Here is a 26,610-nt window from a genome sequence, read left to right as displayed (position 1 = left end):
ACTAGCACACAAAATGAATACGGATGACACTTTCACTAGCACACAAAATGAATACGGATGACACTTTCACTAGCATACAAAATGAATACGGAATCACTTTAAAGTCAGACATGAATATATTCTTTGAGTAGAATTTATCCATATGTAAAAATTATTACACTATTAATGTCAACTTAAAATTGTGATTTAACTGTAACCAGATTTATTGATCCAACTAAAGTAATTTAATATCACATGGATTATCACAATAATTTTCCTTCCAATTATTTACATTGCTTTGAATAGCTGGTTGATTTTAATTCATTAGGAACAGAAATATAGCCATATGGTAACTGAAAAGCAAATCCAAGTAAGATTGAAGTAAAGAAGGAAGGTATGTTTTATTTAACGATGCACTGAACACATTTTAATTAGATTTATATGGTATCAGACATATGGTCACACAGATATTGAGAGAGGAAACTCGCTGCTGCCACACAATGGCTTAATCTTTCTGATTAGCAACAAGGTATCTTTGTATGCAGCATCCCACAGACAGTAAATAAATAAACATGATAAATTTCATGGCTGATGTCAGTAAGAATCTGATAGAAAGGCACTGAATTCAAGTCATAAATGGAATGTTTCTTTTCTAACTCTAGACCTGCCCAAAAGTATGAATGTGCATTTAAAACCTGTTCTATAACACTCAAATATTATAACTGAAATTAACTAAATATCCACATTATTTTAGAAAGCATGTTTTAAAAATACAAAAAAAGTACAATAAAAAAAAAAAAAAAAACCCCATATATATATATATATATATATATATATATATATATATATATATATATATATAAAATGCATTAGTAGATTAAGTTTAAAATCCACACAGTAATTATAGATCCTTGGATAATACATTTAAAAATCAATAACATTAAGATATGACAGTAATAACAATACTTATTTTAAAATCCATAATATTTTGATGTCATATTTGTTGCCTGGTTCAAAACTATATACATAATGGTAGTCCAGTATATATCCAGGAACAAATATTTCATACAAAGTTACTCACAAATCAAACAAGACACACGTGCTGAGCAGAATTGCTAACATTGTATTTGAAATTTCAACATTGATCACTGTGAGCCAAAAAACAGAAATCTCTGAAAACATCAATAGTAACAAAGAAATCTGCCACAACTGTCTTCCTTGAGAGAGTATAAGAATCTATACACTCCAACTGAGACACATTGTCAACAAACACCTCAAGTTTTCACTCACTCAACCTGCAGCACAACAAATTGTCTGTGTCATCCAAAAACGGTTCACTGAGGTTTTATGCTGTTATAAATCGTTAACTACAGGATGCACTTGGAGAATCCATTGAGCATCCCAGTGAAGATACATTCATCCTGGCCAGGCAAGGCAATCAATGCAATAAGCCAATGTGACGATTCAGTGCACAGAAGCATGAAAATCATCACAAAATATATTTTACCTTCATTTATGACACACACTGTATTCTTTAACAACACTTCAGTAATCCATAAACCATAAACTGGCATTGTAACAACTGCTATTTTCACCGATATAAACATTTTTCAACATCGTAAACAGTGTGATTCCCGTTTTATGACACAAACAGTTGTTTAATTGTGGCAACTTTCTGCCCACTCTTTTACATCATTACACTCCGCACCTATATAAACGATAAATGGAATTCGAGTTTGAAATAGCATCTCTAAGAGGCAAGTTTCATCAAGTGTCAAACAGCATTATAGATGCTCCAAGTGACTTCTAACAATGACTGTAAGAGTGAGCCAGGCCGCAACAACTGCAGGTAAGCTTACATCAAAGTGTTGAGGTCCCATTCCCTCAATGATTGTTTTCTGGGGACACTTGGGAAAAGCAGTATTTTTCTGGCTTATTAGCAGTGGCCCACAACGAGGGTTGTGCTTGACGGAGCAGTGATTGTTGCGGGGCCTCGAGTACTGCAGTGAGGCAGGTTCCCCGTGGAGAGTACAATAAAGGAGTTGTCACACTCACTGGACGCTGGCTCTAAGCAGGCTGTAGACCAGTGCATCATTAAAAGAACATCTCAGTTTGCAGAGGCCAATACACTGTTATCAGCTGGATGAAAAAGATACATCAACGGCAAACACACTGACAGCCGATGACATTAGCTACAAGCCGGATTGAATAAACCTTTTTACACAAAGTTCAGCCATGGGTCATAACTTTCACAAAATTAACTACAAACTTGATATTTGATATAAGAATACATGTTGTTTTATTTGACATGTAAATAAAGATATAATATTAAATCACAAATATACAGGACAATTATTCTATGAATATGGTAATAATTATAACAATTAAAAAAAAAAAAAATAATAATAATAAAAAAATAATAATAATAATAATAAAAAAAAAAAAAAAAAAAAAAAAAAAAAATATATATATATATATATATTTATTTCATATTCATAGAATTTGTCCTTTTTTATTATCATTATTTTTCTTCTGCTATTAAATCAAAAGATAGATGGATTATTTGGTTTTATTTATTATGTTCTATAAGGTTCATAGTGTAACAGAGTTGTTAAGTTTATTCTTTCTAGTACGACTGCACAAAACTTTCAATAAATATGTTACTGAATAATTTAAATAATAAATCAAAACAAACAATAACAACCAAAAAATTATTATTATTATTTTTTTTTTTAAATAAACAAACAAATCAAAAATAAAACTAAAAACAAACAACTCTATTCATCATTTAAAAAATAATATATGTACTTATTCATCAACAAAATTGATAAATATGTGTAGTATATAACTAATGACATATAAACATTATTTGTCATCACTGATTATTTTAAAATGTGAACGAGTTTATTTTAACAAAAATAAATACAAAGCTATCACTTTAATATGAAAATATTTATTATATTTAAGATTTTAGTTTAAAGAATATGTATAAAAAAAATTGGGACAGACATAATAACATTCAAAATATAATTTTGTATTTTATTATTTTTAACAACATTTCATTTTTATTTGATGTGTTTATATATATTTAATACCAAAGTATCATGTGATTTAGATAATGGTGAATTCAATTAATTCAATTTAAATAATATTACTTTTTAAAATTAATTATGTCAAACATTTGGTAACTGTTACATATAGTTTTAGAGAGGAAACCCAGTACATTTTTTCATTAGTAGCAAGTGATCTTTTATATACACCATCCCACAGACAGGATAGCACATACCACTACCTATGATATACAAGTCGTGGTGCACTGACTAACTTTTTTTTTAAAGATCCAACAATAAAATAAACTAGCATTAAAATTTGATGTGAGATTTTTGAGAGATAAAAACTAATTTAAAAAGCGTACTTCCACGTAAACAAGTTTGACACTAGGGATTTGATCCCAGATCCCACATCTAAACTGATATACAGGAAATTTTAAACAATCTGTTTATTCAACTTATTATTAAGAAATAAACTAAAGCAATTAAGCTTGTAACAAACTAATATGTTATTAGCACCATTAAGGGGACAGGGTTGACAAGTGACAAAGTACAGTGTGTACTCTCCAGGGACAGGGAAGCAGAATGCTGTCACAGGATAAGGAAACTTGTAGGCTAAATGAAAGAAAGAAAGAAATGTTTTATTTAACGAGGCACTCAACACATTTTATTTACGGTTATATGTCGTCAGACATATGGTTAAGGACCACACAGATTTTGAGAGGAAACCCGCTGTCGCCACTACATGGGCTACTCTTCCGATTAGCAGCAAGGGATCTTTTATTTGCACTTCCCACAGGCAGGATAGCACAAACCATGGCCTTTGTTGAACCAGTTATGGATCACTGGTCGTTGCAAGTGGTTTACACCTACCCATTGAGCCTTGCGAAGTACTCACTCAGGGTTTGGAGTCGGTATCTGGATTAAAAATCCCATGCCTCAACTGGGATCCGAACCCAGTACCTACCAGCCTGTAGACCAATGGCCTACCACGACGCCACCGAGGCCGGTTATGTAGGCTAAATGTAGATAAAGAGGTTTCCGTGAGGACATTATGTATGTGGCTCGTAAGACGAGTGTAGGTGGATGAGGATAGACTTGTAAGACTTGTAAGACACGCATCAGTAGACAGATAAACATTAAGTCCGGGTATCGCCGTGACAGTTTCATATCTATTACTAATGTGAAAATGCATGTGTTATCCCACCTGTGATCTTATCTGTGGTGTTGTTATTAATATGTCAGCAACAAAAAATCTGCATGAACCTGCAGCTGCACAAATCTACCAATTTATTCTCAAATTACATCAAAATTTATGTGAACAAAATCATGAATAATGATGAAAAGATATCACAATTACAACTATTCCTAACTTAGGGAGTTATTTTAAACTAAATATATTCATCAATTACAAAATTTCGCTCACTAGTCTAGTGACACTTATATAAACTGTTACATATGGACCAATGGCCTACACACAGCAATGAATAAACTATTTTGTGACACTAAAAAATTACTGCAGTGAACATGAAATGTTGCCAGTACTTTTTATTTATTCAACTCTTTGACATCAAATAACTATGAATTTAACAAGAAATTGAAAATCATAAGCTAAGTGGAAAAAACAACAACCAAAGACAAGATCTAAAATAAAATAACTGAAAAGATCATGGAGCCAGGACATTTGTATAATTTATACATTTAGAAAATGGCCGTATTGAACACATGGTACTAGACTGTAGCAGGAAAAAAACCTTTGAAAAGATAAAGAACACAGTGAAGGAAACAAAGCAAAGACTGTCACTACTTAGATACAAGTAGGATGACAATATATATGATATAAGCAAATAAACAAATACAAAGAAATTAAGGAAGTGTAAAAAAAAAAAAAAAAAATCATGAAAATAATATATAATTATTATTAACAGGCCAGTGACCAAATACAATATACCACACAAAACACTACAATGTCCTACTTTACCGACCATGTATGACTCCATAAATGAGGCAATCAAAACAAAAATATAATGATATAGTACTTGTTCAATAAAAACGTAAATTATTATTTACAATGTTTAAGAATGATTGCTCCAAAAAGACTCACTGCCATGTTTGACAACATCACTGAGCATGTTACGGTTTATACATATAGCTAAAAGCTATTTATTCTGAAAACATTGATTATACCTCTGACACCAATAACTGTTATGTGAGATTACAAACAAAGCCAATAGACTAAAATATATAATTAATTAGACGTAACAGAGTCATTCCTGGAGGCCAGAGTACCTGTGAATAAATAATGTGCTGAAAATTATCACAGCTGTAGATATGTAAAGGAAGCAATTAGCAAGAGCATGTGTTCTTTGTTAGAGATGTACAGTGTAACTACTCTAAACCAGACACCCATGGGACCAATAAAAAGTCTGGTTTTATGAAGGATCTGGTTTAGAAAAATTAATTTCAAGGGACTCTGTATAACGTCTGATTTTGAGGGAATTCCAGTTTACAGAGGGTCCAGTATTATGAGATTTCATTGTATATGGAAAGCACTCTTGGAAATCTGAATGAAATAATAAATTTCTCAACCAGAAATACTTTTCTGTTTGCATATTAGTAGTTTGCCCAGGGAATTCCAATATTATAGTTTATATGTTGTAGACTTTATTATATACTATACAGGTGCATTGAATTTACTGATGTACAAAAACTTTATATGGTAGGTAAAACTGACACAGACAAATAGAAAATTAAATGTTTTAAAGGTTTAAAAAAAACAAAAAAACATTAAATAATAAACTACAGATATCTGTCAGAAATGTTAAGGTTTAAACAAAATACTGGAAAATACTTTTGGCAAATCTTACATCAAATTTCTTTTGTACTAAAACCAAATTTATATTAATTAAAGAAAGTCAGTTCAAAGGTTAAACTAGGGATGGGCTATAGAAAAAGCCTGAATAGTAAACCGTGTACCCACCAGCCTTAGGGCCAATGGTTTTATGATTACACCACTGAGGCTGGTTAGTTAAAGTTGAGAATGATTAATATTTATTTGATGACAACAAAATAGTTTTCTAGTATTTTGTTACGCTAGAGTAAATCAGACAATTATTAACATTGACTACAAAGTGAAACTTCACAATAGCTATGACAAGGATTAAATGATGGTCAGTGCTAATAGCTAAAAGATCACTCTGTCTTCACAAGTCTGCTATACCTCTTCAAGCAGCTATTGGCATACAACAGCTAAACCTATTTCCAAATCAGAATGGGTTATAGTGTGAAAACTAATTAAAGTGTGGCGTATTTCGAGTAGTGCTGTAATGGATGTGGGGAACTAGAAGGGGGTCTTCGGCTGGTGACACTCTCATCACACTGGAGGCAAATGGCTGGAAACCACTAATGGAGAAATAAGACTTTAAATTAACTCAACAGGTTTTCAATTAACACTTGCAAATAATCCTATAATTAATGTAAAGAAGTTGACAGAAAAAAAAGAAACATTATTATGCATTATTTTGATAAAAAGGATTCATTTCATTTCTACTTATTTCTGTGGTTATATCCAATTAAGATCAAGCACGCTGTCCTGGACACATACATCAGCTATCTGGGCTGTCTGTCCGGGACACAGGGTTAGTGGTTAGTGACAGAGAAGTCGGTGAAATGGTCTTACACCTAACTACTGAGTGGTTAAAACTCATTCAGGTTGCAAACCCTGTACCTACCAGCCTTATGTCCGATGGCTTAACTACGACACCACTGAGGCCAGTAGAAAGGATTCAGTTTTATCTAAGTTTTACGTAAACTGCAAGTTCATTTTGATTGGTTTTCGTCAACAATAATGGTCCATCTAATGTTTATACACTTTCAGAGATCGTCATATTTGTAGAGCATCAATGAACAAAGTTGATGAAATCTTAAATAATAAAACACTGTATGAAAATTGCAAAACACACAAAATTTAAAACACATTCATTACAATTTATTTCTTATTTCAACAGCATTTAATTTAAATAAATAACAAGTTTTGTTACAGCTGCCCCAAGGACCAAGGAACTAAAAATAAAGAACATACCAGAATTTATAAATGAAAGAAAGTGTTTTATTTAACGACGCCACTAGAGCATATTGATTTTTTTATCTTATCATTGGCTATTGGACGTCAAACATATGGTCATTGTGACACTGTTTTTTTAGAGCAAACCCGCTGTCGCCACATAGGCTACTCTTTTATGACAGGCAGCAAGGGATCTTTTATTTGCGCTTCCCACAGGCAGGATAGCACAAACCATGGAATTTGTTGAACCAGTTATGGATCACTGGTCGGTGCAAGTGATTTACACCTACCCATTGAGCCTTGCGGAGCACTCACTCAGGGTTTGGAGTCGGTATCTGGATTAAAAATCCCATGCCTCGACTGTGATCCGAACCCAGTACCTACCAGCCTGTAGACCGATGGCCTAACCATGACGCCACTGAGGCCTGGTCTTATAAATGAATAAAATACTAACACATTCTTCTCAGTAAGATGTTTCCAGTTAACCAGCCTCGGTGGTGTAGTGGTTATGCCATCGGACTTCTGGCTGGTAGGTACTGGGTTCATATCCCACCTGAGGCAATGGGGGATATTTCATGTCAGTACCGGCTCCAACCCAGAGTGAGTGCACTGCTCAATGGGTAGGTGTAAGGCCACATACACCAAGTTTCACCCACTTCACGGGTGTGATTATGGGTGTGTCTCCCGAGTGTATGACCCCACATGGGGGATGATTACCTGGCATGCACTGCAGGTTCCGTGTATTCCGAGCTTGGGTGATACCAAGATAGCTCAACTGACAGCAAGCGTGGAGCATGGACTGAAATGGAAATACTGTGGCTTCACCATTCATCTCAAACATCATCCATGTTTGTAATGTCCAAAATACAAAAAATGTCTTTGTCTCTGTGTTAAATGTTTGTGGTGTTGTTGTTTTTTAAAAGAAAAGAAAAAATGTTTCCAGTTTTAGTTTTTACTTTTACAAACCTTAGTGATTAAAAATAAAAAGACAGTGAAAACATTATTCATTGATGAAAAGCATTGTTGTTATAGTTATAATTCCTTCTTCTAGATTTAACCATTTTTATCATAAAACAACAGATGGGTTGACCTAAATAAATATTCTAAATAAGATTTCTTCAAACTCTAACCAGTATCCACACATTTAAATTTTTTTTAAAATTAAATGATGCAACGACTAGAGTTTTGACAGACAATTAAGAACAGACCCAGGTGTCCATCTCAAGTTGTCACATGTTTGAAATTCCGTTAAACACTATCTTTTATTAATTCTAAAATAACACAATACTCATTACTTCCCCATGACATGACACCAATATGGAGCTCGCAAACCAGCACAAACTAGAAGCAATCCATTTTGAGTGTTTTGTTTCTTTGCATTTAACATTATAGTGCTTGACGTAGTCACTGCTGTCCTGTCTTGATGAAAAGATAAATGGAAGAAACTAGTTTCTTTACATTCCGTTAGACAAGTCTTTGTCCAGCCAACAAATATAATCCGCATCTTGTAGGTGACACGTTAGATCATTTCCAGTCCACTTCGTAAACACAAAGTGACTTGCAGAGGTATAAAAAGAGGAACCATCTCCATTACAAAGAAACCCACTGGAGTTTGAATAGTGTCATCTTAGCATCCCACACAACACATTAAAATAACAAATAAAATCACAAACACTGGCCATAAAGTGTCCTCTCTCTTAACTTGTACAAATACAACTTCAGTTGGCAGTCACAGTCGATGTGTGATTTTTTTTGGATAATTATTCATAATAAATGAAAATTAGCATGAACTGATATTCAGTGGTGTTGCAGTTGGGGTGGTGGGGGCCTGAGAGGAGCCATTGGTGTTGGTGTCGCAGTTGGGGTGGTGGGGGCTGGGAGGAGCCATTGGTGTTGGCATCGCAGTTGGGGTGGTGGGGGCTGGGAGGAGCCATTGGTGTTGGCGTCGCAGTTGGGGTGGTGGGGGCTGGGAGGAGCCATTGGTGTTGGCGTCGCAGTTGGGGTGGTGGGGGCTGGAAGGAGCCATTGGTGCTGGCGTCGCAGTTGGGGTGGTGGAGACTGGGAGGAGCCATTGGTGTTGATGTTGTTGTTGGGGTGGTGGGGGCTGGGAGGAGCCATTGGTGTTGGCGTCGCAGTTGGGGTGGTGGGGGCTGGGAGGAGCCATTGGTGTTGGCATCGCAGTTGGGGTGGTGGGGGCTGGAAGGAGCCATTGGTGTTGGCGTCGCAGTTGGGGTGGTGGAGACTGGGAGGAGCCATTGGTGTTGATGTTGTTGTTGGGGTGGTGGGGGCTGGGAGGAGCCATTGGTGTTGGCATCGCAGTTGAGGTGGTGGGGGCTGGGAGGAGCCATTGGTGCTGGCTTCGCAGTTGGGGTGGTGTGGGCTGAGAGGAGCCATTGGTGTTGGTGTCGCAGTTGGGGTGGTGGGAGCTGGGGGGGGGGGGGAGCCATGGGAACACCACTTTCAATTTTTAAATAATCTAAGTCTGAAAATGCACCCAAGAGTATCTGTAATTTTAAAAAAAACTTTGTTTTGTTTAATGACACAACTAGAGCACATTGACTAATTAATCATCAGCTGTTGGATTTCAAACGTTTGTCAAGTCTGATGCTTAGTCAGAGGAAATCTACTACATGTTTCCTGATGCAGCAAGATCTTTTATATGCACTTTCCCACCAACAGGAAAGCACATACCACAGCCTTTGACCAGTTGTGGTTCAGTGGTTGGAATGAGAAAAAAACTCAATCAGTTGAATGGATTCACTGAGGTGGTTCGATCCTGCGATGCAAAGCACCTCAAGCAAGCACTCAAATGACAGCTAAATCCTGCCCCATAATAAAAAAGAGAGTAAATTCCACCCCACTGTCCACCCTTGAGAATATCAGTCATTACTTATATCTATAGTCTGTCCCACCATTCTACGAAAATTTGAAAAAAAAGAAAAAAAAAAAGTCATTATTTTTTTATGCAATTTAGAAAACAATCAGCTTAAAAATAAATAATGTGTAGTGAATTCCATAGTTTGAAAAAAGGTGTTCCTTGTGGGTAGGACTTAGTTCCATACTTCTTTGCAATATGAAGCAGTATTTCTATGAACATACAGTAGTCAAGTGACTGCTGACTGAGTGACATCTTAACAATTAAGCATGAATAACAAATCAGAGTTTCAGTTTTGAGGATATATTTTAACAAATATCCAACAAGATAATAATGTTTATAAAACAATGCCCACTTTATCATCATTATTAATTATTAGATACTTTAATGTTTAAAACATGAATTAAAGTATATGTACTATTATCACATATCAATGTGTGTAAAATTACAGAACACAAGATTTATATTCAGTGTAGTAAAAGAATATTAAAAATGAAAGACATTATGAAACTACATTAATTAAGCACTGGCGTAAGAAGCAAGGGGGCATGTGCCCCCACTTTTCAGATAGTTTTCTTTATATTTGCTTTATAATAGTGTAATAATGTGTGAATATAAAAGTGTCTCCCCCCCCCCCCCCACACTTTTTGGCACCTTCCTACACCACTGTTAAGTAAATTAACTTTATGCATATACCATATTGACATGGGCGTACGACCCGGGGGGGCAGGGGGGGGGGGGCAATTGCCCCCCCCCCCCAAATACGGGCCACTGTTAAGTGAAAAATTAATCTTTATGCAGCCCCCCTAAATCAAAGAGTCCCCATACCATATTGAGGATTGTTTGTTTGTTGTTATTTTTGTTGTTTTGTTTTGTTTTGTTTAAAATTACAATGAAAATAAGTTTAATACACATTAATTTTCATCTAAACATTGTTTTAATACATATTAGCTTCTGTTTGAACATTGCTTTAATATGCATTAACATCCCTCCAAACATTGTTTTAATATGCATTAAAGGCATACTGTCACAGATTTAAGGACCTTATTTCTCTTTTAATGAATAATAAATAAAAATTACATTAATTTTTACAGACCAAATCTAACTATTGCATCACTTTAACTACATCATGATGGAGTAAAATCCATATCAACCATCTCAGAAATATTAGTTTTTTAATTATGGACCATTGCCATAATTCAATTATTTTTATAAAATATCATTAATAAGTGGAATATGGTGGTTACGTAGATGGTTGAATAAAGTACGTTTAGGGACAAATCAAATATATATATTTTTAAGTAATACTTTGTTTGGCCATGAAACCGGTCAGTGGTCTGTGGTCCTTCCAAACATTGTTTTAACATGCATTAACATCACTCCAAACATTGTTTTAACATGCATTAACATCCCTCCAAACATTGTTTTAATATGCATTAAAATCCCCATAATATTGTTTTTAAAGACATTAGCTTCTCTTTACACATTAACTTCCCTCAAGATATTTTAAAACATGTCAGAATACCTCTAAACATAGTTTTAATACAAATTAATTTCTAGTTTAATACATTAATGTTTACATAGAAACCTTTTGAATCAATATGCAAATTACCGGTAGGTTCTCTACAAACCTATTGACAGAATATTCAAGGTCCAAACAGCGGTGAGTTTCTCTATTAAACCAATATTCAAACATTTAATATCTTGAAACATTGCAAAAAAACAGACACTAACATCAAACTTACATGTATGTTAACAATTTCCATGGTAGTAAAATATCTGTCATTAAAATGTGTTTTAAAACTTACCGACATTTTTTGGTGACCCAATAGCTAATACACGGTGTGCTTGAATAAACGTGAAGAAAAAAGTATGCATACAAATAGAGTGTTTTTGAATCGCAGGCTAACTGTTGTGTGCACATTGAAACTCCTAACAAACAGAAAAGATAAAATCTCACCATACCACTTCTTGCGACCTGCCCAACCGTGACAGATAAAAACGGTATTGTCATGTAGCAATGTTGAGTAAAGTGTAAGTACGGAGGAATTGCGTTCTGTTCATTTATCTACTAATATTTATTTCTTCACACTAAATAGCCAGATGAATACCTTTAGGTTCATTCAGTTTGGCAAGTACAACATAAACCAATGGTATCACCCAGCTCTTTGATTGTACATACATAATATGCAGTGTATGTGTAACTAGTAATCTTGAGGCAAGGTATAGGAAGGTATTTGAAAGTACCTGCTTTGGACGGTATTGAAAACACTTTTTAAATGCAGTATTCACTGATACAGTGGAAAGTTACAGCTATACCATGCTGAAATATCAGTTCTTGTAATATTTGAATTTAAACATTTTTGCTCACTTAGAACTAAGCAGTCACAAGTTTACGAAACTTGCATGTAGTAATTAAGTAATAATTAAATTAATATTTTTAGTCAGACTTAACAAGAAACAGTATTGCTTTGAAAGTCCAGCAGCAAGGCCATGGCATGTACTATCCTGTTCTGTTTATTTATCAAATATTAAATTAATGATACCTCAGCACATTTTAAATTATGGTTATTTTGACACATAGTCTTGAGAAGAAAGATCTGGCCTGGCATTTATTGGCTTCCAACCGGCCTCGGTGGCATTTTGGTTAGGCCATCGGTCTACAAGCTGGTAGGTACTGGGTTCGCATCCCAGTCAAGGCATGGGATTTTTAATCCAGATACCGACTCCAAACCCTGAGTGAGTGCTCCACAAGGCTCAATGGGTAGGTGTAAACGGTGTTGGCCCGGGGTGTAGAAAATCCGATTTTGTGTAGTACCGGTTTGCCGAATTATGAATGTCCCGGGAAGTAGAAGGAACTAATTGGTTTACATGTTCTGCTTTGCAGTGTGAGCCGTGGTTTCTTTACCAACGGAATGAGAAGCATTATATTCTAGCATTACTGTTCGGGGTAGCAATTAAGCACGCGCTTGTGTGTGTGTTTTCTTTTATTAAAATTATTATTATTGTTATTTCTTCTTTTTCTCCTCAGTTTTGTTTTATCTTGCTCGTATTGGTCTCTATTGTCTTAATGGATTACTGTCCTGGGTTGTATTTTATATCTGCTCACAACGCTGTACACACTATATTCCCCACCACATGATTGAGAGGCTGGGTTTTTTTTTCTTTCCCATTATGTCGTATGTGCAAAAAGCAGTACTAGCATCAGACTATATTGAAAATGATGATGTACAAAAGGTGGTAAGGTGTGCTTCAGCCCTTCCGATGGTTCTGCTGGACAAAGTTTACAACATTTTGGGCTGACATAATTGCCGACAGTTCCCAGGATGAAAAGGTAACATTACTGATGGACTACGTTACTAACACCTGGATAGAAGGACCATGAAGACCAGAAATGTGGAACCACTTTGGCAATGACAGTCACCGGACAAATAACCATTTGAAAGGATGGCACCATAAAATAAATCAAATCGCCCAGAAGAGTCATCTGAACATAGTTGAGGTGGTAGGTCTATTGAAAAGTGAGCAATCTATAGTGGAAGTTAACCTACAGCAGTTAGATGGTCACTGGTGAGCTCCGGCACGAAAACGAAAATACCGCACAAAAGGCTATGTTTTTTATTCTACGACACGGCAGATGTCATAACATTTCTATCCAGTGCCAACTAAAATATTTGACTGCATGGTTTTACCAGTCCTATTATATGGCAGCAAAATATGGGTTTTTTGAAAATTTGTCATTATCTGAAAAATTATGTAACCAGTTTATAAAATTGTTATTACCGGTGAGAAAATCTACACCATTGTATATATTATATGGAGAACTTGGACGTTACCCAGTATATATAACCATAAAAATAAGAATGATCATTTTCTGGTATTAACAAACAGACAGACATAGGTACAGAGAGACAGACAACGGACAGACAGACATATTTACACCAGAGCCGTTAAAACTTAGGTTGGAGCCGATATTATTTTATATCATTTTAAAATTTATTTTATTTTATTTATTTGTAATACCTACAACATAACCAGTGGCACGAATTCTTAGTGCTAATAACTGCACTGTGGTACAGAATTAGTTCGTTGTTACCTTTTGACTGCACACACCGCCGACCAGGTACAAGGACAATTAACGAGTACCAGGACGTAGATAGATCCTAAATGGTACACATCAACAAGTCCCGCGACGTAGAATTTATTTTAGGATCATTTATACAAGTTTATCTACTTTCCGGGCCATAACCATGTAAACCATTTGCACCGACCAGTGATCCATAACTGGTTCAACAAAGGCCATGATTTGTGCTATCCTGCCTGTGGGAAGCGCAAATAAAAGATCCCTTGCTGCTAATCGGAAAGAGTAGCCCATGTAGTGGCGACAGCGGGTTTCCTCTCAAAATCTGTGTGGTCCTTAACCATATGTCTGACGCCATATAACCATAAATACAATGTGTTGAGTGAGTTGTTAAATAAAACATTTCTTTCTTTGTTTGTTTTGTTTAACAACACCACTAGAGCACATTGATTTATTAATCATCGGCTATTGGATGTCAAACATTTGGTAATTTTGACATTTAGTCTCACAAAGGAAACCTGCTACATTTTCTCATCTTGTATATGCACCATCCTACAGACATGATAGCACACACCACAGCCTTTGATATACCAGTCGTGGTGCACTAGCTGAAACGAGAAATAGCCCAATGGGCCCACCAACAGGGATCGATCCCAAACCGACAGCACATCAAGTGAGCACGTTACCACTGGGCTACGTGCCGTCCCTTGTTGAACAAATACATGTATTCCTTTATTTTGTGTGTGACGTGAAGTGGCGAATGACTCAGGTCTCTTTCAGATAAACAAGTCATATCTGACAAGGATTTTCTAAAGAGCTCCATCCCTCCAGCTTTTTGTAAAAGGGACCTTCAGTTTATGGTGAAACTAAATTCAGATCATATACACAGCTGCTTTTGCTACAGTTCAGCCGTTACACTCTGATTCTGTTACACAAGTACTGTTATTGCAGTAGGAAGCAGTACAAAACATCTTGGCATGTCACACATCGGCAAGCTCGTAATTCAAGTGACGTCCTCTGAACCATCACAAAAAAATCAACGAAACCGGATAAAAGTTACCTAAAATTGACTTCTTAAAATTGTTTTAACTAATATCCAGATCACAGATAAATCTACAGATGTAGAAAACCAGTAGGCTGTATAAAAAGTTTTACTTTTTTATATCAATACAATGAAGGTATAATACAAGTGGAAATTAGTAGCACAAATTAAAATAAATTAAAACTGTATATTTACAGTGAAACCTCTCAAAATCGGACCCTCTGTAACCATAATTCCCTCAAAACCAGACGTTTCTCACGGTCCAATTTTAATCGTCAGTACATCACTCAACCTCTCTAAACCAGATACCTCTTTAAATCAGACATTTTACTTGGTCCCAAAGGTGTCCGGTTTAGAGGGGTTTCATTATATACAAAACCGGCCTCGGTGGCGCCATGGCAGGCCATCGGTCTACAGGCTGGTAGGTACTGGGTTCGGATCCCAGTCGAGGCATGGGATTTTTAATCCAGATACCGACTCCAAACCCTGAGTGAGTGCACCGCAAGGCTCAATGGGTAGGTGTAAACCACTAGCACTGACCAGTGATCCATAACTGGTTCAACAAAGGCCATGGTTTGTGCTATCCTGCCTGTGGGAAGCGCAAATAAAAGATCCCTTGCTGCCTGTCGTAAAAAGAGTAGCCTATGTGGCGACAGCGGGTTTCCTCTAAAAACAGTGTCAGAATGACCATATGTTTGACGTCCAATAGCCGATGATAAGATAAAAAATCAATGTGCTCTAGCGGCGTCGTTAAATAAAACAAACTTTACTTTTTTCATTATATACATGTATATAATACCAGTATTATATGTGATGTTTCAGTAAGTTATTACTGAGCTTTATGGTCCAAGACACACAAATATCACAAAGGAAAAGAATGTTTAATAACACTATGTTTACTTGGTGACTAATATTACAGTTATTTACCAGCCTCAGTGGTGTCGTGGTTAAGCCATCGGACATAAGGCTGGTAGGTACAGGGTTCGCAGCCCGGTACCGTCTCCTACCAAGAGCGAGTTTTAACGACTCGATGGGTAGGTGTAAGGCCACTACACCTTCTTCTCTCTCATTAACCACTAACAATTAACAACTAGCACACTGTCCTGGACACAAAGCCCAGACAGCTAAGGTGTGTGTCCAGGACAGCGTGCTTGAACCATAATTGGATATAAGCAAGAAAATAAGTTAAAATAGTTATTTTAAAGTTTTGGTCTAGACAGTAAGAGAAGAAACCTGCTGCCACCACATAGTCTAGTCCTACCAAACAGCAAGCAGGACAGGACTTCTCATAGACTGACAGCACATACCATCACCGTTAGTATTTCAGATGTGAGCGACAAGAACAAAAATTCCAGGTCCACAACATTTCATCACTGACCTACATGAGCCCATCTCTCTCGCCACTCCAATCAAAATGATTCAAGTACAACATAACATGTTATTATTTGAATAGTTTTACATGTTAAACAAAACATATTCTAGTATATAAATATAAAAATGGATTAATGAAGGTAAAGATGAATGTGTGGACAGATGGATGCATAAATGAATGCATGGATGGATAAATACTCAGATAAAGAAAGAAATGTTTTATTTAATGACGCACTCAACACATTTTATCTACGGTTATATGGCGTCAGACATATGGTTAAGGACCACAGATTTTGAGAGGAAACCCGCTGTCGCCACTACATGGGCTACTCTTTCCGATTAGCAGCAAGGGATCTTTTATTTTCGCTTCCCACAGGCAGGATAGCACAAACCATGGCCTTTGTTGAACCAGTTATGGATCACTGGTCAGTGCAAGTGGTTTACACCTACCCATTGAGCCTTGCGGAGCACTCACTCAGAGTTTGGAGTCGGTATCTGGATTAAAAATCCCATGCTTCGACTGGTATCCGTACCCAGTACCTACCAGCCTGTAGACCGATGGCCTAACCATGACGCCACCGAGGCCGGTATACTCAGACAGGTTCTCAGAGCTACTCTTGGTAAACTAAGTTCAAATTAACATGTAGCTCCCTTTTTTTTTTTTTTCAATGAACCGTTAAAAAATGTGCCAAAATTCCTTCAAGAACTTGTGCACTACTTTCCTTTTTGACTTAATCCTACGGAATATTCAAAATTCAATAGCACCAAAATTGCCCCCGCCAGCTACCGATTCCAGTCGGGCTGCTGGTGTTCCCTTGCACTTATAAGTGCAGGCAGTCCCCTCTTCCACCCACCCAAATCCTTTTCCTGTCCTGAACGCTGCCACCTGTACACATGACAGTAGTGCCAACCCTATGACATGACCTGATCTGGTGAGAATGTTTACACTGAAATAGTAACAAAGAGATTGATACATCAACAGTGTTTTGAAATAACAAATAGTAAAGAGCAAACTTCATGTGTTAGGTTATGATCTCCCTTAGTGTATGGAGGGCTTTACAAGTTGAACACATATGCAGAAATATTAGTAGTACATGTATATATACTGGTATGATAATATAACATGTTATCAACAAAGTCCCCATAACAAGGCTGACCACTCAGGAATAATGAGGTTCAGAGCTGCTGAATAAATTATGTGTTTTCTCATTCAAAGCTTTCCCCATCATTAAATTATTTGTAAAAGTATCATTAAGTACCTATAACAATTAGTACAGCAGGAAACACTGACATTAACAACATCCATGTTTTAAGCAGTGTTATCACACTTGAATAATTAAACATCTTCCTAATACAAATTACAATTACAGCCTTGATAAACCCATAAATAACAAATAGTATCCAGCAACATTTCTAAATTATTTTGAAAACCCCTGCCATATCATACCGCAGTGTGATTTCGGTACATTATTTGCCACCCAACAAAGAGAAGATAGGGAAGAAGTATATACATGTGTAGACCAGATTGCTGTAGTGTAAGAACATCACTATAGCACACTGATGGGTAACAATCTAAATACTAAGATAGGTGTGTGGCACAAATGGGCACAAGAAACAAGCACCTGTTCTTATTGGACAGACAAGGACTGGAATGTGCAGGTGTGGATATAAGCACAAAAATAAGTTGAAATGAACTGTTGTGTCAGGTACTGATTGCAGTCTGCTGAGGAATCAAGGGATGCTGATAAAAATCCATAGCCAATCCAGTTCATGACAATAAATTTAAAATCATAAATTAAAAAAACAAAGCAAAACTACAAACTACAAATCTATGTTTTATTTAATGATTTATGTAAATAACTAACAAAATTCAGTCAGTGTTATAAAACAGTGATAGTTATTTTATAGCAAATGGGTACAGAAATGATTTTGTTTTGTATGTTTAACAACACCACTAGAGCACATTGATTTATTAATCATCGTTTATTGGATGCTAAACATTTGGTAATTTTGACATATAGTCTTAGAGAGGAAACATCCTACATTTTTTTCATTTGTATCAAGGGATCTTTTAAAAGCATCATCCCACAGACAGGACTGTACATACCACGACCTTTGATATACCAGTCATGGTGTACTGGCTGGAATGAAAAATAGCTCAATGGGCCCACCACCGACAGGAATCGATCTCAGACTGACCTCACATCAAGTGAGCGATTTACCACTGGGCTACACCCCGCCCTATACACACATGATGACCACAGCCGTACAAAGTGTTTTATCTACCACATGATGACCACAGCCGTACAAAGTGTTTTATCTACCACATGATGACCACAGCCTTACAAAGTGTTTTATCTACCACATGATGACCACAGCCGTACAAACTGTTTTATCTACCACATGATGACCACAGCCTTACAAAGTGTTTTATCTACCACATGATGACCACAGCCTTACAAAGAGTTTTATCTACCACATGATGACCACAGCCTTACAAAGTGTTTTATCTACCACATGATGACCACAGCCTTACAAAGTGTTTTATCTACCACATGATGACCACAGCCTTACAAAGTGTTTTATCTACACACATGATGACCACAGCCTTACAAAGTGTTTTATCTACCACATGATGACCACAGCCTTACAAAGTGTTTTATCTACACACATGATGACCACAGCCGTACAAAGTGTTTTATCTACCACATGATGACCACAGCCTTACAAAGTGTTTTATCTACCACATGATGACCACAGCCGTACAAAGTGTTTTATCTACACACATGATGACCACAGCCGTACAAAGTGTTTTATCTACCACATGATGACCACAGCCTTACAAAGTGTTTTATCTACCACATGATGACCACAGCCTTACAAAGTGTTTTATCTACCACATGATGACCACAGCCTTACAAAGTGTTTTATCTACCACATGATGACCACAGCCTTACAAAGTGTTTTATCTACCACATGATGACCACAGCCGTACAAAGTGTTTTATCTACCACATGATGACCACAGCCTTACAAAGTGTTTTATCTACCACATGATGACCACAGCCGTACAAAGAGTTTTATCTACCACATGATGACCACAGCCTTACAAAGTGTTTTATCTACCACATGATGACCACAGCCTTACAAAGAGTTTTATCTACCACATGATGACCACAGCCTTACAAAGTGTTTTATCTACCACATGATGACCACAGCCTTACAAAGCGTTTTATCTACCACATGATGACCACAGCCTTACAAAGAGTTTTATCTACCACATGATGACCACAGCCTTACAAAGTGTTTTATCTACCACAAAATCCACAAAATAAGCAAATACATATTGTTTTCCTTAGTAAATTGAGGCATATTAAAATGGAAATTATAACACAAACATCATACCATAAGACTGACATCTTAACATTAACTTGCAGTCACACCTCTATACCATTGGGTTACAGGATGTTTTGTTCCTGATTCAGATTGTCTCTGGACATTTCATATGCACTGTTTTAAACCCTTAACATTAACTTGCAGTCACACCTCTATACCATTGGGTTACAGGATGTTTTGTTCCTGATTTGGATTGTCTCTGGACATTTCATATGCACTGTTATAAACCCTTAACATTTAGTACATGTTTTATGTTCAATTACATGGTATATCTTAGTCTCTTGTTTGCATACATTTTTTTAACTGTGTTTTATTCCCGAGGGTTCAAACATGCTTATTCTGTGGGCTTAGTCAGGTTACATGTATTGTAATCATACATTTGCAATTAGTAAAAAAAATTATTATATAACAATTGCAAATGTTTTTATTTCATATTTAAAAAACAATTAACACTTGATGAATCTAGATTATTAACACATGCTTCGGTGTTATTTTTGAGTTTATTACAATGTACTTTAATCAATAATTATCAGGCTATATCATATACAGTATTTGGAAACCTCAATAAAAAAATATCATAAAAATAACTGGTTTGAGTTTAGTTAGATGACCTTAAGCGATACTCATAATTGAAATACTAAATATTCACATAGCTTGATCCATCTACATGTAAGTCATGTATTTTTCAATGGCAAATATTAAATAGAAATATTGTACATTTAATTGGGGATGTTTAAATGTGCTGAGATGTTAAACAAACTTTCCTCTTTTTTTTTTTTAAGATACCTAATTTTAAATATTATATATGGACTAGATATATTTTCCATTAGTAGCAAGGGGTCTTTTATATGTACTATTCCACAGACAAGATAGTACATACCATGGCCTTTGATATACCAGTCATGGTGCAATGGCTGGAGGGAGAAATAGCCCAATGTCCCACCAACAGGGATCAATCCTAGACCGACCACCCAACAGGTGAGCACTCTAACACTGGGCTATGTCCTGCCCCCTGTATAGGTATAATACCTGAAAAGAGTTGTCTTTCAAGTATTATGTTCACAAACTGATGTAAACAGAAATAATACTTTTCAGTTATGTTCTGCTTAGCAATTTGGTAAATGTGCTTAAATAGCAGAAACTTGTGACTTACAAAATAAAATTGGACACTGGATTTAATTGAGGCATCATTTGTCAGCACAAGTAACAGGAGATTTTTAATTCAAAATGAAATGTGTGACTGTCACATCGTTAAATGGTGATTGGGGGTCCATACACAAAAATCTATAAATTGTCAGTAACGGGTCTGAGCACCTTGGCCATTGCATGTTGACAACGGTACAACGTCGACTCATGCTTCTGATGAGACGGTGGATCTCTGGAATAGTGATAGAGATCCATTCATGAGTTAAAGCGTTTTTAAGGTTGTGGACGTTGAGAATATGCGTGTGGTTCTTTTGCACCCTATGACCCGACAAATCCCATACCTTCTTCTAGGAAAGAAAGAAAGAAAGAAAGAAATGTTTTATTTAACGACACACTCAACACATTTTATTTATGGTTATATGGCATCAGACATATGGTTAAGGACCACACAGACACTGAGAGAGGAAACCTGCTGTCGCCACCTCATGGGATACTATTTTCGATTAGCAGCAAGGGATCTTTTATATGCTCCATCCCACAGACAGGGTAGTACATACCACAGCCTTTGATATACCAGTCGTGGTGCATTGGCTGGAACGAGAAATCAATAGGGAAGAAGTCAGCCCATCTTGGAAGCCACTTTAGTGCCTCAATATTGTTTCTCTAAAGAAGTACAGTCATTAGTCTGAATGAATGCTGGCATGCATTGTCCTGTTAAAACAAAATGCCTGGATGCTGCTGCATGAACAGAATGACAATTGATGTGGTGATTTCGTCACTGTAATGCTGAGCATTCAGATTCCAATGAATGATAAAAATTAGGTTATTTTGTCCGATGTCATGAATACCTGCCCACACTATGACACCACCACCACCAAATCGATCATGTTCAGTGCATGAGGCGATGTTGTACCACTGTCAATGCCCAATGTGCTTAGACATTTTCAGATTTTCATGTATGGACTCCCAATCACCATTTAACGACATGACAGTCACACATTTCATTTTGCATTGAAAATCTCCTGTTACTTATATTGACAAATGATGCCTCAATTATTTTGTAAGTCACAAGTTCTCTTTTATTTAAGCACATTTACCAAATTGCTAAGCGTTTTTGGCTAAGTGTATATATATATATATATATATATATATATATATATATATATATATATATATATATATAAATATAAATATAGAAAGCTCATACGGTAACAAACATATAAAAAGATCTCTATTAAAATTACTAACCTGCTGTAACAGAAGATTCAAACATGTACTACCAGTATGTAGCATAGATGATATGGTGTATGATTCATCCCTAGTCACCAACCATGCAAAAGTCCAGCACCCTGTTCCAACTGTGCAGTTTGTACCTACAATAAAGATCGTATTACACATCCACTATATCACCGTTAATTCAACAGGATGCTTAATAGGATACCCATAAACATATTTATATATATATTTAGGTAAGCTTTCAAGTAATCACATGTAGTGTTATGCCACTTACACAAATGTGAAGTAAAATGTGTAGCTGTAAACTATAATTGGCATGAAGCATTTTGGCGACAGTATCAGTCAATATACTGTTATTGCTTCTCAACAGCTTTATAGGTTCCAAATCAATTCTTAGTGCCATCAATGTTAACATTTCTAAAACAACTGTTTGTTTTGTTTAACGACACTACTAGAGCACATTGATTTATTAATCATTGGCTATTGGATGTCAACCATGTGGTAATTTTGACATACCATAGTCTTAGAGAGGAAACCTGCTACATTTTTCATTAGTAACAAGGGATCTTTTATACGCACCATCCCAGAGACAGGATAGCACATACCACGACCTTTGATATACCAGTTGTGGCACACTGGTTGGAACATGAATAAAACGACTGATACAAGAAAAAAGTTTATAATCTACCTGCAAGAAAAAGGAATATCATATCATATTAATATATTTAAAAAAACGTTTTTATTGGTCAGCCTTAATTTTTACACAAAACTGCAATTCCATTTTTACTGCATACATGTACTTTGCTAATGTTAACCTTTAGTGTGCACGGCATAACAGTACTTTGTTTATTAGCTTACTGTAAATAGTAATAGTATTTTCACAAATAAAAAATGTCAAAAGGTACTACCAACGAGTTGCTTTTACTCCATAAGTTATACACTTCAAACCTTGGCACAAAACCCCTTATTTTATGTAGTGCAACCTATAATTATTATACTGTTAAACCTGTCTATAGCAAGTGACCTTTGTGAGCAGATTGACTTTAGATAGAGAAAAAATATGAGCAGTTGTACATGGGACATTTGTCAGGTGCTCCTTAGAAACAGTGTTTTTGTAAATAAAATCCTCACAAAAGGTTAAGTAACAACCAATGAAGTATAAAAACAAAGAATTTATTTGACAGTATTCTTTAAATTATTTGATGTGTTATTAAACTGTTACCATCCAGAAAACACACCCAAATATGACATTGGCCTTTTTTTTATTAATTCAACACCCATGGATATGCACGTTCAAAACATGCATATTTGTTTACATGACACAGTTGAATTTGCTTTATAAAGTGGAAGCCAATTGGTTTAGACATCTTCAGCTATGGTTAGGCATAATTTAAGTCCCACTGAGATGGCAGAAAACTCTCTCTTTTTTTTGTGGAGACAATCAGTGATGGAATTCAGGTTGGACAAAGAGCTGATCTTGTCATCATCAGAAGGGACATCACGACTAGTGTGAGATACATGGATGAAATCATTACACCTGTAGGTGTTCCTCTAACCCAAAATTAAGGAGCAGGTTTAATTTTTATGAAAGATAACACTTGACCCCATCGCACATACATTGTCAATGCCGTGCATGTACTCCAGGCAAACAATATCACTCACATGGACTAGCCTGCACATTAACCTGATTTGAATCTTGTAGAACATGTCTGGGTCATCTTTGAGGGGCATGTTTATGGTTGCCATATCCACCCACAATAGCTAGACAGGCTGGAAATAGTTAAATGGTGCAACATTTCATACTGTTGATGCCAAGATGTGTACAAGCCTGCACTGATGCTCATGGAGGCTAAACATGACTTTAAAGACAATTACTCTAATGAAGGAAGGAAATGTTTTATTTAACAACGCATTCAACACATGTTACTTACAGTTATATGGCGTCAGACATATGGTTAAGGACCACACAGATATTGAGAGAGAAAACCCGCTGTCACCACTTCATGGGCTATTCTTTTCGATTAGCAGCAAGGGATCTTTTATATGCACCATCCCACAGACAGGATATCACATACCACAGCCTTTGATATACCAGTCGTGGTGCACTGGCTGGAACAAAAAATAGCCCAATGGGCCCACCAACGGGGATCAATCCCAGACCAACCACGCATCGAGCGAGCGCTTTGCCACTGGGCTACATCCCGTCTCCTACTCTAATGAAAACACTGGTTTTGTGTTGTTTTATTTTCCTGCTGATCTGTTTGCACATGCATTTTTAAGGCTGTTGTATTCAAGAAAAGATAACTTTAACACAACTTGTAACATGACAAATGTCATGTTTTACCTCTTTGCAGTATTGCGTGAATACAACTATGTATATAACAAATTAATAAAAATAGATGTATCATAAATCCTTGAATACAATCCCACAGACAGAATAGCACATACCATGGCCTTTGATATACCAGTTGTGGTGCACTGTCTGAAATGAGAAATAGCCCAATGGGCCTATCAACGGGGATCGACCGTAAACCAACTGTGCATCAGGCAAACACGTTACCACTGAGCTATGTTCCATCCTTGAAAAAGAAATAGAGACCTGCCTTAAATAGAGGCCTACGTTATAAAGAGGCCTGTTTGTGCTATTCTAGCTTAAACAGTTAATGACCGATAATACTCAACACTCCTGTTACATGATATCAAAAACTTTTGCTTTTTGTTAATAAAAGTTTTTTCAAATAATAATCTGATTCTTCAATACCATACAGTCTATAAACAAAATAATGTAAAATAAGTGATCAACTTTACTATTCTTTAATGCATGGAAAAATAGAAGCCTGCCTTGAACAGAGAGAAGTCTGGAATGAACAGAAAGAAAGAAATGTTTTATTTAACGACGCACTCAACACATTTTATTTATGGTTATATGGTGTCAGACATATGATTAAGGACCACACAGATATTGAGAGAAGAAACCGGCTGTTGCCACTTCATGGGCTACTCTTTTCAATTAGCAGCAAGGGATCTTTTGTATTCACTATCCCACAGATAAGGTAGTACATACCACAGCCTTTGATATACCAATCGTGGTACACTGGCTGGAACAAGAAGCCAGGTTTTAGAGCATCACGGAAATATTTATAGAAGCCTAGGTTTCTATTTCAGGATTTACGGTATGTAGCTTATATAACTCTGATCTACACATCGATACTGTGATGGCCGAATCAAAACTTAAAAATCATTCACTGCAGAATGTGTTGTTTCAAGTGCTGTTGTCAGGAATAAACGAAGTAGAACTGCCCTCGAGACATGTTGAATAGAAATCTCTAATGGATACCACCAAACATGTGATGTCATGCTGCAGACGTCTCTAGCTTCAGGTGATCACATCGGTAATGTGGGGGGAAAATAACATACTGGATAATCACTGCAGTCATTAACCATTAGTATTAAGTCTGTAGTTACTTTCACAGGCAATTTACTTAACATTTAGCTAATACCTTTCACTATTTGTACAGGTTATTTTTAGCAAAATATGGATATTTGTACAAACTATTTTTAGTTGAACGTGTATATCTGTATAAACCATTTTCAATTAAAGATGAATATAAATGAAACATGAATATTTGTAAAAACAATTGTTCACAAAACACTGATATTTCTACAAACCATTTTTAAAGAAACATGAATATTTGTACAAACTATTTATAAAGAAACATGGATATTTGTAAAACTATTTTTAATTACAGGTACAAACATGAATATTTGTATAACATATTTTTCATGAAATATAGATATTTGTAAAACCTGTATTCCAAAAACATTTGATTCATTATGCACCTTCTGTTAATAATCATTCTGGTATGATTAATATTGAGAATGGTGATTTTATAAATAAGTTAATATTTTTAATAAAAAAAATATCAAGTTATTAAAAAAGCCACCTCCCATTCTTAAAGTTGAATAGGAGAAAAAGCATATAATGCAAAACATTGAAATGTTGCACAAAATCAGTTTATTATGTGTATTGCTGGTAAAATTGTAATTTTGACACATAGCTTATTTTTAATATTAATATAAAATTCAAAACCGTTTCAGTCTGGATTGGCTGTTCACACCTATTTTCAATTTATATTATTTTTTTGCACAGTGCATTCAAATTGGCACCCATGGTTTAGATGGTCTCATACCAGTTTGGAAGCAAATTGTGAATTTTGTTTCTCAGTAAGAACAGTAGGGGGTGGTGTGTGGGGAAGGGGAGAGGAACAAACACTTTTTTTTTTCCATAAATACAATAGAATAAAAAAAAAGTAAATATTTTGGGTCTCAAGACTCCCTCCCTACAGGTTTCAAATAAATGTGTATCAAATGA

The 26,610-nt window shown here is 35.9% G+C and overlaps 2 protein-coding genes across 5 annotated transcripts in view; both read right to left on the bottom strand.

The window, feature by feature from the left end:
* Nucleotides 1-22,361, bottom strand: part of LOC121374046 (protocadherin-9-like) — a 32,986-nt gene extending 10,625 nt beyond the window's left edge. The window contains exon 1 of one of the 4 annotated variants that reach the window (XM_041500930.1): nt 22,251-22,361. The gene's annotated coding sequence lies outside the window, so the exon portion shown is untranslated. Of the gene's footprint in view, nt 1-1,486; nt 2,364-7,809; nt 7,881-11,775; nt 11,849-22,250 lie in introns of those variants that run through there. The other 3 variants (XM_041500932.1, XM_041500933.1, XM_041500931.1) reach the window with 3 other exon arrangements.
* Nucleotides 8,890-9,486, bottom strand: LOC121374660 (extensin-like). The gene has a single exon (XM_041501769.1). The coding sequence runs from the start codon at nt 9,484-9,486 to the stop codon at nt 8,890-8,892; it is 597 nt and encodes a 198-aa protein (XP_041357703.1).
* Nucleotides 22,362-26,610: the final 4,249 nt, after the last annotated feature.

Source organism: Gigantopelta aegis, chromosome 6 (genome assembly GCF_016097555.1).
Source record: "Gigantopelta aegis isolate Gae_Host chromosome 6, Gae_host_genome, whole genome shotgun sequence".
Taxonomy (NCBI): domain Eukaryota; kingdom Metazoa; phylum Mollusca; class Gastropoda; order Neomphalida; family Peltospiridae; genus Gigantopelta; species Gigantopelta aegis.
This window is presented reverse-complemented; position numbering and strand designations above follow the sequence as displayed.